The 15,511-nt window shown below is 39.3% G+C and overlaps 2 protein-coding genes across 2 annotated transcripts; both read left to right on the top strand.

Annotated features, from left to right (window-relative positions):
* Positions 1-9,339: 9,339 nt before the first annotated feature.
* Positions 9,340-10,410, top strand: LOC125834283 (uncharacterized). The gene has a single exon (XM_049513445.1). It carries the CDS (start codon positions 9,340-9,342, stop codon positions 10,408-10,410), a length of 1,071 nt encoding a protein of 356 aa, XP_049369402.1.
* A 132-nt stretch (positions 10,411-10,542) lies between these two features.
* On the top strand, positions 10,543-11,172 carry LOC125834282 (uncharacterized). Its single transcript, XM_049513444.1, has one exon. It carries the CDS (start codon positions 10,543-10,545, stop codon positions 11,170-11,172), a length of 630 nt encoding a protein of 209 aa, XP_049369401.1.
* Positions 11,173-15,511: the final 4,339 nt, after the last annotated feature.

Genomic DNA, 15,511 nt, shown 5'->3' with positions numbered 1-15,511 from the left:
AAATCTATTTTTTTTATAACACCTTTAGCATAATATTCATAACCTAAAGTGTTTGACTTTTACATGGTTATCTAGTGTCGTGTTCAGTAAAATCACTTCTCTCTTATAAACATATGAAAAGTGGTAAAAAAAAAATTAAAAAAAAATGAATGTTTGCTCAATGATCTGTCTCATATTATAAATAACTTAGAAGCCACGTTTAAATGTTACCCTAATAATCTGTCAACATGTTAGTTCGTTTGGTTCAGGCTCTAATAAATAATTTGGTAATTCATTTAAGGGCATATTTTGGGGTATAGAAATCAGCATATAGGCTTTTAATAAATAATCTAATACACTATCTACAAAACAAATCATGTCTATATGTGTTGCATATTAATGTTGGTATGTTAACTGAATTCTCATGTGTTAAGGCTTATGGTTAAATATTTTCTAACATGCCAAATTATGCAATATGTGTGACCTTTCAATTACATATAAATCATGCTCATAGGACCTAACTAATAACATCAATGGTAATTAAATATTTTAAGGAATTTCAGCATGTTTTAATAACTTAAGCTGGTTAGTTTACTAATCCAGTTCAATTAACTTTAGGTGGTTAGATAAATTTAATGTTAATTACTTAGATATCATGTCTATAGGCTCGTGATTTTATTTTTTTGCATGTTAATAGCATTAGAAGAACTAAGATCTGTCTTAATTTGATGGCCGCCCTAATTAAATTTTGTCTGATAATTATTTTCTGCATTTAAGCATTTTTCTGCCACTTAAAATCAACTATTTTTGCATGAATCTGCTACTATAAAATACTGCCTTAATTATAAATCTGCTCGAACTATCAACTTTTGCATTAATCAACTACTGCCTAAAATAAGCTGATTCATTTTAGCATGTTAATTAATAGCAATCTAATTCATTACTGCCCTAAAAAATACTTCGGCATTCGCAATAACTTTTCTGCCACTTTTAAAATCAGTCTATTAATATTTCTGCACTTGTAACAATTTTCTGCTCCCCTTAATTAAATAATTATATTGTTAATATTTGTTCATATGTTCACACACCTTGCATGCGACCTTTTCACTCTATCTGTGTTTGCTAGCATGTTAATTAAAATCTAGAGGCCAATATGAGACCCTATGTGCTAAATGCTCGTCCAAATTGTTTGACTTGGTGTCTAGGTGGGCCTATTAGGAATCATATATTTTACCTTTGTCTAAATCCACCCTAATAGAAGTCCAATGCCTCTTGGACCTTAAGCGGGGACGATAGGCACCTTATAGAGACGAAATGCATGCGGTGATGGGGTAGGGGTAGTTTAGGCCCTACAGAAATGATGACAATTACTCGGTCTTAATGACAAATCTTGGTTTTGTGTGTCCCTACACGGAAGCCTATCGAAAAATAAAGAAAAGTCGAGTGCTAATCCACAAAGTCCTTCAGAGTCTCTTTTTCCTTTTATCCCTTTATCTGTTTATAATAATTATATTTATTTGGGGTAGTTTAATAAAAATAAAAATTGATTATCTTATTTGATTGTGTAAGTTCTGTCTTCTCGCTTATCTTCTATAAATTGTTTCATGTTTAATATATATATATTTAATGTTACATCATCACTTAGTTTTGCATGTTTAATTAAATAATAAATAAATAAATTGATCTTAATTGTTTAATATTAGTTATCACTTAGCAAACATGTTTAAATAACCAATAAATGAAGTGACCTTAAGTGCTACTTGTAACCCCTACATAAATTGCACGAGATACGATCGGGACCCACATTTGTGGACCTCGAGGGATGCCTAGCACCTTCCCTTCGAGGTAACTTGAACCTTTACCCTGATCTCTGATTCGTTGACCTTAATTAGATTTAGCTAGGTTAGATAGGTATCCTAATGCGCCTTAATTCGCTAGGTGGCGACTCTTCATTTTTTCAAAGCCCAAAAGAGTTGTTAGGTCGTGCACCAGAAACCCGTTTTGCGAAAAATGGGGCGCGACAGAATGACGACTCTGCGGGGGATATTAGGTTCTAACCATTTCGTGTTTCATTTGATTTATGTGGGGTTTACTTTATCTGGTTATTTCATTACTTGTTTAGTTGATTACCATGTTTAGTTATCATTTGTTTTCTTATTTTCCATGTTCCACCCCTTTCCCTTTTCCTTATGTGTTTATTTCCATGTTTCACTCTTTTCCCTCTCCCTTATTGTTTATTTCCATGTTTCACCTTTTACCCTTTTCCCTTATTTGGGTATTTTCATGTTTAATCTCAAACCATTTTCCTTATTTGCCTGATTATTCACAATGTTTGTCTATTCATTTCCTTTTATTTATGCATGTATTTATTTACTTGCTTATTTGCCGGTTTTCATAAACTGTTTATGTGTTACTGGTTTCTATCTAAGTGCTAAATGTTACTGCTTTGATAACTGACATTCCGCTCATACTTCCCCCAATTGGGACCCTCTTCCTTTTTTATTTTTTATTTTGTTACCGTGATGTTGTGCCTATGCAGCTCTCACAACTACTCCAATTTTCTTCAAACACACAATTATAGAGAGTCGGCATATGCGTGGACGGAACGAATAGTTTTACTACCGGGAAACCACGAGCCTTCTCGCATAGAATCCCTTTCAAGTCTGTGTCAAGCCAACTCTTAGAAAGTTTACTTAGGTCATGTATGCAGAATAAGCCCTAGGTGGTTTGACCCTTTGTGTCAATCCGAATTATTAGTAGTCACCTTATCGTCTAAAGGGCCCCAACACCCTTTAGACAAATTGCATAATTATGTGTCAATGTGGTCATAATAATTAAATCAAGCCAAATTTTACCAACATGGAGTTTAGATTTTGTTTGTTGTTTGTTTATAGAGTCATGGCCTATCCTCATTTTCCCAACACACAAATGGTGGTCAAAGTGAATCCTACCCTGAAGATTTGGTGGAAGGATATTGAGACAAATCGTGGACTTACAAAGAACGTGAAATGATTGTGCCACACAAGCCAACACCAAGGTCCCTTTTGAAACAAATGGGCATGCGTCATAATCCGAGTTTACTTTGTCTGAAAGAGGGATGGATTTCTTTAGAGTTTCTATACTCACGTTTTGGAGACGAGGAAGTCCATGAAAACTTCCATAGAGAATTCGCTTACTCTCCTGCGAAATGGGAAATATACCGTCTTAATGCTTTCGCTGTTGCACTGTTAGGCTTATTAGTTTTCCTTAAGGAAGGAGGGAAAATGCACACTAGCCTAAGTTATGTGGTCCATATGATGGCTCGAGGTGGGAAGGGCGTTGACTAGGTGTACTAAAGACAAAAGGTATTTCGAGAGGTGCAACTTCCTATTGCAACTATGGGCCGTTGAGCATTTCTACAAGAGGGAAGATTGGGTAGACATTTTGAGAGGGGGTGTGGGGACTAACATTATGAATCATCCCACAAGGATGAAATATTTTTCTTCCCCTGTAGGAACGGAGGACTGGTTTATGTACTTGAGAGACCGTTCAACCACCAAAATTCAATGGAAGTATTATTAGTTGAAGCCTCGTCGTGTCATTATAAGGGGTAATGAGCTCTACTTTATCGAGCTCATTGGTTTAAATGGCGTGCAACCATACGCACCACTATGAGTCCTCTGACAATTTGAACAAATCCAAGTGATACCTCTGCGATCTCATATGGACCACTATGGGTATGATTTTGGGCCAGAAATACCACAAGTGGGCACCATACTGCGAAGGTGAGAAAGAGTAGTAACTATTGATGTTTGAGAGCATAGACCCTTCTGCACACCAGAGTATTATGTGTGGCTTTTGGAGGACGCATAGCATGCAAAAGGCCTTCCAGGTTTTAGTGATGAAAAAGAAAGCAGATGGGCTCGCAACCTCCTCAACCGCGACTATGAGATCACTCCAGAAATAAGGTAGCAGATTGTGCCTAACATTGGAGACCAACATTGACCCTGTTTCTTTTTAGGACTTTTATTTCCCCCATGTTATCCCTAGCCCTTTAGTTTACTTCTAGTTTTGCTTTAGTCTGATGTAATAAATTGAAATTATTCAATATATGAAGATCATTTTTATTTCTCTAACTCTAAACTCCAATTGGCAAATAAGACTTGAGTTAATCATTATGCATCACTTATATGTCGTCTTAGGCCTATCTCTGGCTCAACGAGGTCCCTTGCATCTAAGACGCTTATTTCAAACAATGTGCTATTATTATTATCTGCTCTAATCTCCTAACACTGTTTTCTGTTGATTCCATTCCTAAGGTTGATCTGTCCTTCATTCTGGCACATACACGATAAAAAGGACTCCCTTCTCCTCTTCCTCAAAGAATAGACTACAGAGACAAGGGTAAAATGGTTGACAACAACAACAGCAACGAAAGAGTAGAAACTTCTGAGGGAGGGCAACTTCCAAGTGACCTCGTCCTTAGACTTGAGTGCAAGATTTTAGATTTGGAGGAAGAAGTGGCGCATATGCGCGATTTGGCCAAGTTATCTATTTCTCTCGGAATCCAGTTTGGCGAAAATATAGACAATCCTCCTCACTCTAACCAAACAACCGTGCCAAACAACCCTCCAACAAATGTATCCCGACCTGAATCCACTCATCCAAATATCTTCCCACCACTTCATGCCCAAAATACCCAAATCCCATTTTACCACTACCACCAACAAACTAAGCCAACCATTCCAGAACCAATTCCAAATGTGAACCCTTCATATACTCCTGGAAATAACAACCTCAACCCCATATATGTGGAAACCGCTCCTGTGACTCATAACTACCATGAATCAGAGTCCTCCCAAAAGGATATTCTGATAAAAACCCTGACCGAGAGATTAGATAACTTGGCTAACATGGTGCAACATGTGGAATGAAGCAAGAGGTTGGGAGGACTGAACTACGAGGATTTGTGTATACATCCCGACGTAGAACTACCTGAAGGATACAAACTTCCAAAGTTTGAAATGTTTAATGGCATTGGAGATCCCAAAGCCCACCTGCAAATGTACTGTGATAAGCTTGTAGGGGTGGGGAGAGACGAGAAGATACTCATGAAGTTGTTTATGAGGAGTCTCACTGGGGATGCTCTATCGTGGTATATTGAACAAGACCCTCGAAAATGGGTTGAGTGGGTGGACATGGCAACCGACTTCATGCACAGGTTTGGATTTAATATAGAAAATGCACCTAACTGGTTCTACATCCAAAACATGAAGAAAAAACCCAGTGAATCATTCAGGAATTACACCATAAGATGGAGGTCTGAGGCGGGCAGGGCTAGACCTCCCATGGAAGAATCTCAGATGAAAGACTACTTCATCCGTGCCCAAGAGCCACAATAATATGACAAGATGATACTTGTAGCTGAGAAGAGTTTCGCTGAAATTATTAAGTTAGGCGAAAGAATTGAAGAAGGCATAAAAAGTGGGACTATCATCAACCTAGAGGCCTTACAAGCCACCAACAAAGCTCTACAATCTGGTGGAATGGTAGAAAACTGGAAGAAAACAGGTTCGGTCATGATGGCTCAGAGAACCAGAACCCCATATAAGTACCAAGCAACAACCCCACCTCCATCTCTATATCCTCAAACTCTATATCCTTCAGCTCCACCACCTATATCTCCTCATCCCACGCCAGTATATTACCAAAATGCTCTTCCTCAATATCAGCAAGCTTCATATCCTATTTATAATTCCCAGCCAAAATACTTCCAAACTCCACTACCCACTCAAACACTGAATTACCGAAACAGACCTCCATATGAAAGTATGAAAGTAGACCTGCAAAAAACTATACCCCTCTGGTTGAGCCCATAGCCCAGCTTTATGAGAGACTGAAAGAGGCTGGCTATGTCACCCCAGTTCCTGCATTGCCGGTGGATGTCCGCACAAAATGGTATGACCCTAACAAGGTTTGTGCCTACCATTCTGGGATGAAAGGTCACACTACCGAAGTTTGCAGAGCCCTGAAATATAAGGTTCAAATGCTGATTGATACTAAGGCCATCCAGCTCAAGGATCCAACACCAAATATTGCAAACAACCCTCTGCTTAACCATCAGGTCAACATGGTAGAAGTTGATGATACCTCGGATTGGGAGAAATCCATCTGGGTCCTTGAGCCAGAAGAATAAATGACTGTTACCGCCCATACTCCAATGGTAGTGCAAATGCGTGCTCTGTTTGAGGTTGAGATTGTCATGCCCAAGCCCCCATTCAGCGTCCTCAGAGCTCCTCTTCCTCCCTAATTTGATACCCATGTTGTCTCATGGGATTATGGAAAGGGAAAGACGAAAGTGGAAGAAGCAGACACTGCAGCAGGAGTGACTAGATCTGGAAGAATTTACACTTCCAAAAATTTGGTTCAAAGTAGCTCCAGCAAGTCCAAGGCGCCAATTGTAGAGTTTGAAGATCATGGTATCTGGAAGAAGGCACAAGCTAAATAGTACTTTATTGTTGATCAATTGAGTAAAACCCCATCCCAAATATCAATCTTGTCATTGCTTCAATCTTCTGAAATTCATCGGAATGCTCTATTGAAGGTCCTGGGTGAAGCCTATGTCCCATCTAGCATCACTCATGGAGAGGTAGCCCAAATGGTCGGGCAGGTTTTTGAGGCATACCGAATATCTTTTCACGAAGATGAGTTGCCACTTGAAGGAACAACCCACAATAAGGCTTTGTACATTTCAGCTCAATATCAGGACAAGATAATCACCAAAGCCTTGGTTGATTCAGGCTCTGGTTTGAATATCTGCCCTCTGAGCACGTTGACAAGGCTAGGTGTGGATAGTGCAAATATTCAAACCTGGAAAATGAATGTGAGAGCTTTTGATGGCTCTCAGAGGGGTACTATTGGGGAAATAACCTTGGACATGCTCATTGTTCCTGCTACTTTCCCAATAGCTTTCCAGGTCTTGGACATTCCATCCTCATATAACTTATTGCTGGGTCGCTCTTGGATTCATATGGATGGAGCAGTTCCCTTTACTTTTCATCAATGTTTAAAGTTTGAATGGGATCATGAAGAGGTTGTAGTCCATGGGAAAGGGGACATCCTGTATATGCGATAGAAGGAAGGGGTCATCTAGACGGTGAGATGTACCATACAGTTGAGCTTGTTGGCTACATTGAAGAGCAACCTTGGTTCAGCCAGAAGATCATAGATATGATGGCCTGGTTTGGTTTTGAGCTCGGGAAAGGTTTAGGAGCCAATCTACAAGGAATAGTTGAACCTATAAACTCATTTGTCATTCAACCACTTTCGGCTTGGGATACAATTATACTACTGAGGAGTGGCTTGATTGGCAGCCACCTAGAGATGGGTACTACTATCCACTGAAGAAACCCATATCACCGTTGAACCAATCATTCTGATCAGCAGGTTTCATGGGTGGCATCATGGACGAGCTTCTAGAAGACATGAAATGTTTGTCTCTGACCAAGGAGGAAGGAAAAGTTTGCAATGTCGTGATCAACGAGTAGGAGAAAGGGGACCCTAGAGGAAACAGTGAAACGAAGATCAACATGAGCATTTGGACCTCAACTCCATCCAGACCTCGTCGGGCATCTGGGTTGCTTTGGAAAAAGTTATCTATCAAATATTTTTTTTAAAAAAAGTTTTCAATAAACAGTTTTAAATTCCAGTTCTCTGTTATTGTTTTCAAATGCTAGTTTTATGAAACTCTTGAGTTTTAATCAATAAAGTTCTTTTCCCATCTATTTAATATCTTATATTTATTTGTGCGTTATTCTTTCTTCCAGCAAAATCTGTTATTAAAGTGTTGAATCTGAGACTATGGCATATAATGAGATTGCACAGCTTAACATTAATGACTTAGAGGAAGTCGAAGAAAGTGAGGTCCTTGAAAAGTTAATCAGAAAGGTTAAGGAATTCGAGGTAAAGCCCAACCCAAATTTAGTGGAAACAGAGGTGGTAAATCTGGGTAATTCAGAAGTGGTACAAGAGATCCGAGTAAGCATCCATATGACAGAAGATGACAAGAAAGAGTATACAAAGTGTCTTATGGAGAATAAGGATATCTTCGCCTGGTCCTATGCAGACATGACAAGGTTAAGCACTTCAATCGTAGCTCATCGATACCCTACTGATCCAGCATGTCCTCCTATGAAGCAGAAGCTGAGAAAATACAAGCCTAAGTTGAGTTTGAAAATCAAGGAAGAAATATCGAAGCAATTAGATGCTGGAATCCTTCAAGTGACGGAGTACCCAACCTGGCTTGCAAATATTGTTCCAGTGCCGAAGAAAGACGGAAAGGTTAGAGTCTGATTGATACACATCTTGATTGATAACTGTGCTAAGCATGAAACACAATCGTTTGTGGATTGTTTTGCTGGCTATCATCAAATTGAGATGCACAAGGACGATGCTGAGAAGACTGCATTCATCACACCGTGGGGTGTTTACAATTACAAGGTAATGCCTTTCGGGTTAAAGAATGCTGGAGCTACATACATGAGGGTAATGACCACCCTGTTTCACGACATGATCCACAAAGAAATTAAAGTTTATGTGGATGATGTCATCATCAAATTGAAGAAGGGTTCAAATCATCTAGATGATCTGCGAAAGTTCTTTGCCAGGCTACGTAAGTATAACTTGAAGTTGAATCCTGCAAAATGTGTCTTTGGGGTTCCTGCTGGAAAACTTTTGGGTTTCATTGTCAGCTGCCGGGGTATAGAACTGGATCCATCAAAAATCAAAGTCATTCGTGATCTACCTCAGTCGAAGAGTAAGAAAGAGGTAATGAGTTTCCTAGGTCGACTAAATTACATCAGTTGTTTCATAGCCCAGTCTACTGTCATTTGTGAGCCTATCTTCAAGTTGTTGAAGAAGGATGCTGCGGAGAAATAGACAGACGAATGTCAACAAACGTTTGACAAAATCAAAGATTACTTGTCCAATCCACCTGTGTTGGTTCCACCGAAATCTGGTAGACCACTGTTGTTATACATATCAGTGTTGGTTAATGCTTTTAGTTGCATTTTGGGGCAACATGATGAGACTGGAAAGAAGGAGCAGGCGATATATTACATGATTATGAAGTTTACATCATATGAGGCTCGATACTCTCTATTGGAGCGTACCTGTTGTGCTGTAACTTGGGTCGCCCAAAAGCTGCAACATTACCTCTCATCGTACACTACTTATCTGATTTCAAGGATGGATCCTCTGAAGTATATCTTTCAAAAGCCCGTGCCTACATGTAAACTGGCTAAATGACATATATTACTGAGCGAGTTTGACATAGTGTATGTTACACAAAAGGCAGTGAAGGCGCAGGCATTAGCAGATCACATGGCGGAGAACCTTGTAGATGATGATTATAGACCATTGAAGGCTTACTTTCCAGACAAAGAAGTAGCTTTTGTAGGGGAGTACATTGCTGAAGAATATGATGGTTGGAGGATGTTCTTTGATGGAGCTAAGAACTTGAGTGGATCCGGCATCAGAGCTGTTGTGATCTCACCAACTGTGCAACATTATCCGGTATCAGCCAAACTCAGGTTCCTCTGCTCAAATAATATGGCTGAATATGAAGCTTGCATATTGGGGCTTCGACGCGCTATCGACTTGGATATCCAGGAAATGTTAATAATAGGAGATTCAGACCTATTGATCCATCAGGTCCGAGGCGAATGGGCTACCAAGAATCGAAAGTTGTTACCATACTTGGAGTGCGTGCATAGGTTGTGCAAAAGGTTTCTCAAGGCAGAATTCAAACATGTGCCAAGGATCCAGAATGAAATGGCAGATGCCTTAGCCACCTTGTCTTCCATGATTCAACATCCTGATCATAATTACATTGATCCTATTTACATCCACATATACGAGCAACCATCATACTGTTTTGATATTGAGGAAGAGCTTGATGGAAAGCCTTGGTACAATGACATTCGAGGATATTTGAAGAGCGGTAAGTATACAAAGGATGCAACAAGTTTACAAAAGCGTACGATTCGGAGGTTAGCGAATCAATTCTTTCTACGTGGAGAAATCCTTTATAGGAGGACTCCCGATTTGGGGTTGCTATGGTGCGTCGAAGCTGGAGAAGCCAACAGGTTGATTGAAGAGATACATGCAGGAACATGTGGTCCTCACATGAACGATTTTACATTGGCAAAGAAGATCCTGAGATCCGGATATTTCTGGCTAACTATGGAGACAGACTGTATACGCTATGTTAAAAAATGTCACCAATCTCAGAATCATGCAGATATGATCCGAGTTCCTCCCAACGAACTCCATGTTACTAGTTCACCTTGGCCCTTTGCAGCTTGGGGCATGGATGTCATTGGTCCAATTGAGCCAGCAGCATCCAATAGACATAGATTCATTCTGATTGAAATCGACTACTTCACCAAATGAGTCAAAGCCACCTCTCACAAATCAGTGACAAAAAAGGTTGTGGATGACTTTGTCAAAAATAATATTATCTGTAGGTTCGGGATTCCCGAGTCAATTATCACTGATAACGAAACCAACCTAAACAATGGTTTGATGAGATCATTGTGTGAGAGGTTCAAGATCAGTCATCGAAATTCTACAGCATATAGACCTCAGATGAATGGAGCTGTTGAGGCTGCAAACAAGAACATCAAAAGGATATTGTGCAAGATGATCGATAATCACAAACATTGGCATGAAAAGTTACATTTTGCATTGTTGGGATATCGTACCACCATCAGAACCTCTACTGGGGCTACACATTATTTTCTGGTATATGGTAATGAAGTTGTGATACCTGCTGAGGTAGAGATACCATCTCTAAGAGTTATTCAGGAAGCGGAGTTGGATGATGCTAAATGGATACAAATTCGGGCGAAAAATCTTGCATTGATAGATGGGAGGAGGATTAACGCCGTTTGTCATGGTCAACTCTATCAAAATAGAATGGCCAGAGCTTTCAACAAAAAGGTTAGACCCATACACTTCTCACCTGGGCAACTGGTTTTGAAACGGATTTTCCTAAATCAAGATGAAGCAAAGGGTAAATTCTCACCAAACTGGCAAGGTCTATACATAGTCTCTCGGGTATTGACAGGCGGAGCCCTCATACTTGCAGAAATGGATGGAGAAGTTTGGCCCAAACCTATCAATTCAAATACTGTGAAGAGATATTACATCTAAGTTCGTTTTATGCTCTTTGAATTTGGAACTACGTCAGACCTGATTCCCGTTTAAGATGGGATACGTAGGCGCTCCTATGGAGTTCGGTCTTGTCATAATAAAAATTTCATTTTCCCCTTTTGACTGTGTAACTGGGGTAGAATTTTTGAGAGGGTCTCAAAAATTCCATCAAAGAGCATTCTTCTTACAAAATCTTGGTACTGGACAAATTTTTGAGAGGAACTCAAAAATTCCTTCAAAAAAAATTTCTTCTCGCAAATCATTAACTGGGTAGAATTTTTGAGAGGGTCTCAAAATTCCTTAAAATGAGCATTTTCTGCACAAATCAAGACTGGGGCAGAATTTTTGAGAGGATCTCAAAAATTCACAACAATCAAGCTACAATCTTCAGTAAGATCAGAACAACAGATTTGTCACTGAGTTAGATGTTGGAAAGTCTCGAACTATGCCATGGTCAAAGATTCAACATTACTTTTTACAAACTAATATTTTCAAAAACATTTTCAAAAAACTCTCTCTCCTTCTATTTTACACTTTTCTTCAAAGCAAATGCCCAGAAAGGTCTGGATGGCAAGCCAAAGGGAGCACACCGGTCGGAGCAGATCAACCGCCCCCATTTTTAAACTCACAATTTTTCTTTGAATACAGAAAAAATAGGTACAGATACAAAAGACAGCTTCAACATCGTCTGACCGCTATTAAGCTCGACTAATCGCCAATAAACGGCGCCCTTTCCTTCTGACAAGATAAAAGGACCAAGCTATTTTGAGTCCGACAATCGCCGATCAATGGTACGCTACCCGTCCAATCAAACAAAAGGATCAAATTACTCTATATCAAGCCCGACAAATCAACTTTTCAACTGCACCCACTCCTTACAATAGGACGAAGGGTCAAAGCTACAATATTCTGAATTCGTCAACAAATGACACTCAATCCTTCTAAAAGGCAAAGGTTTATGCCCTCAAACAATTATCGCATGAGCCCGAAAACTATATTATTCCCGGAGATTACATTGTACTTGAGATTACATTTGTGCCCGAAGATTGCATTGTGTCCGATATTGCATGAGCCCGAAGATTGCATTGAGCCTGAGATTGCATTATGCCCGATGACTGCATGTGCCCGAAGACGACATTGAGCCCGAGATTGCATTGTGCCCGATATTGCATGTGCCCAAGAATTACATCATTGCATATGCCCAATGACTGCATGCGCTCAAAGACGACATTGAGCCCGAGAATTACATGTGCTCGATATTGCATGAGCCCGAAGATTGCATTGTGCCCGATATTGCATGCGCCTGAAGATTGCATTGTGCCCGATATTGCATGTTCCCGAGAATCGCATTGTGCCTGATATTTCATGAGCCCAAAGATTGCATTGTGCCCGATATTGCATGAGCCCGAAGATTGCATTTTGCCCGATATTGCATGTGCCCGAATATTACATTGTGCCCGAAGATTGCATTGTGCCCGATATTGCATGTGCCCGAAGATTGCATGTGCCCGAGAATTGCATTGTGCCCATTATTGCATGTGCCTGAGAATTGCATTGTGCCCGATATTGCATGTGCCCGAGAATTATATCATTGCATGTGTCCGAGAATGCATTGTGCCCGATATTACATGTGCCCGAAGATTGCATTGTGCCCGATTTGCATTGTGTTCGAAGGTTGCATTGTACCCGAAGGTTGCATTGTGCCCGAATTGCATGTGTCCGAGATTACATTGTGCTTGAGAATTGCATATGCCCGAATAAACTCCAATCAAGCTACAAGTATCAACAAATGCCCGAATTACAGATACACTTTCTTTACTCATTACTTATGTTCCGAAGGCCTCATGGTCTAAAGACATCTTTCATGGCCTACAAACATCATATCATGACTTATGAATTTACTTTTTGCTTATCATGATCCAAAGGTGTCATAGTCTAAAGGCATCATTTTTCATGGCCCGCAGACAACATTTTCATGACCCGAGGATTAATTTTTGCGTATCATGGCCCTAGACATCATAGCCTAAGACATCATTTTCATAGTCTTATGGCAAACATCATTGTCGATATGAGAAATTGCATCATGCTTACCTTTATCGTTTGTTGATATATTTGTTCTAATAATATTATAAGCTACAGATTTGCAGAGACTAACATTTTGCAGGCGAGATCAATCTCTCTCTCTCGGCTACAATTATCGTGCTTACATCTATCACAACAAAGACTCGATCAAAATTCTTTGCTACTCGTATTACCCTTTTTCCATTTAATCCTTGGCTACTCATATTACCTCATCTTCATCGGATCCTGCGCTCTTAAACCGAAAATCTCTTTGTCATGCCTTATCCATTCAAGCTGATATCGTTCCCTTTTGAATACCGTTCCGCTCTTTCAATCCTTAGGAGTTTCGTCTGCTCCTGAGTCTAGAACTACACACAACCTGATTCTCGTATAACCAGAGATATGTAGGCGGCTTAATACCAAAGTCTCGATCGTACTCTTTTTCAACTCTATGTCATTTTAATTGATCCCACTGACATCTTTTGTCGGTCGGACAAAATCGGCTACTAAGTCAACGTTGGTTGCCCGACAATTCATCCTTCATTCCCAATTTTGACCGACCTTTAACCATTTTTGGGGATGCTATTCAATTAAATACTTATTTTAAAATATATTTTGAATTCTAAAATTTTAGTCGATTTTGTCTAAAAATTGTAATTTTAGTATGCATGCTTTATAAAAATTATTGTAAATACTATTAAAATATTTTTAAATTATTAGTAAAACTCAAAATAATTCAAAAGTACTGAAAATTTACATAATTTTAACTATAATATTTTATGGTATTTTAATTGGATAGTATTTCTTTAAATTTCCTCAAAATCATTTAACTTGTAGCCTATTTTATTCTAATTCATTCCAATTCTAGTCTATTCAATTCCAATTTTATTTCAATTATAGCCCTTTCATTTCATTTCTAGCCATTTTTATTTCAATTTTAGCCATTCCAAATCCTCAATCCAATATGATTCTAAGATTTCATCTTTTAATCTCATTTGTCCATCTTTAAATTAAATCCTAGATCAAATCCTAGCCGCTTATTTAATTCTAATCCTACGGTTGAGAGCAAATCCTCCTATTTCCTATTTTAAAACTAAAAACTCCAAAAGAAACCCTAAAAAAGTTTCATTCATCCCTTCCTCTCAACTCTCTCTAAGCGTCGCACCTCCCTCCTCCTTATCGTTGTCCCGACGAAAGCCATCGGAGGCAGACCCTCTCTTTCCCTTCTCCTCTTCCTCTCTTCCTCCCCTTCCTCACTCTCCTTTTCGAATAAAGCAAGTAGCGAAGGCTGCTGTCCAACCAGCAGCTGCAGGTGGCCAATTCGGTGCCTCCTCTCTGTCCTTTTTCCGGCGAGGACCAGCAACAACAACACCTGCAGGCTCTACCGACGGAAAACCAGTAGCCAGCCGGCGAGGACAATAACCGCCAGCAGCCAGCGAGAGCCGAACTGCGTCCAGTGAGACAACAGCTCCAGCCGGCGACAACAGCATTCAAGCGACACCAGCAACAACCATCGCTGCTCCACGCCATTAGTCATCCACGTCTCTGGCAAAAACGGCAACCACTTTGGCACATTTTGGTTTTGTTTAAGACAGATCTTAACAGATCCGTCCCAGGTACAAATTCCTTTACTTCTGAGACCAAATTTTAAGCATTTCACTATGAGAATTGTAAAATATGAGATGACTGCACCTTTTCATTTTAGATTTTGAATTGTTAGTATATGTGTGGGCTGATTTGTTTACCAAGTTCATGCTTTACTTTTGAGATCATGTCAAAGCATTTGAGCTTCCTTAATGCTTGCTGATTCGTATTAACTGGGGTTTCCTAAATCATTGTTTGTTTATAAAATTCCATTCCTTAACCGATTATGATGCCCATTGTATCTATGGTAATAACTTTGGTTCTCTACTAAAATGGATAGTTAATGTGTTAATTTGTATTTTCATTGTTATCACCTTGTGGCTGTCCATTGAATGGATTCGTGAATTGCTGAAAATGGTAGAATAATTATAATTTTGGACCTTAATTATCTCCCTCATTAAAATGATAATTCCTTTGTAATGATATGGTATTTGATTAATTGGTCCGGACAGGTTTTGTAGCTCTTGGTAAGGTAAACTTTGCCTTGCTAATTCACTTTTGGGTTGATTGATCATATCTGCCATATTTTAAGTTGATATGAATCATGTTATATTGTAGTTATATTCTGCTGACTTTACCTTTTCTGTATTAAGGAAAAATACAAAGAAATTCCATAATTGTTGCTTATTGATTC

This window comes from Solanum verrucosum, unplaced genomic scaffold (genome assembly GCF_900185275.1).
Source record: "Solanum verrucosum unplaced genomic scaffold, falcon-dt-bn FXZP01000026.1, whole genome shotgun sequence".
NCBI lineage: Eukaryota > Viridiplantae > Streptophyta > Magnoliopsida > Solanales > Solanaceae > Solanum > Solanum verrucosum.
This window is presented reverse-complemented; position numbering and strand designations above follow the sequence as displayed.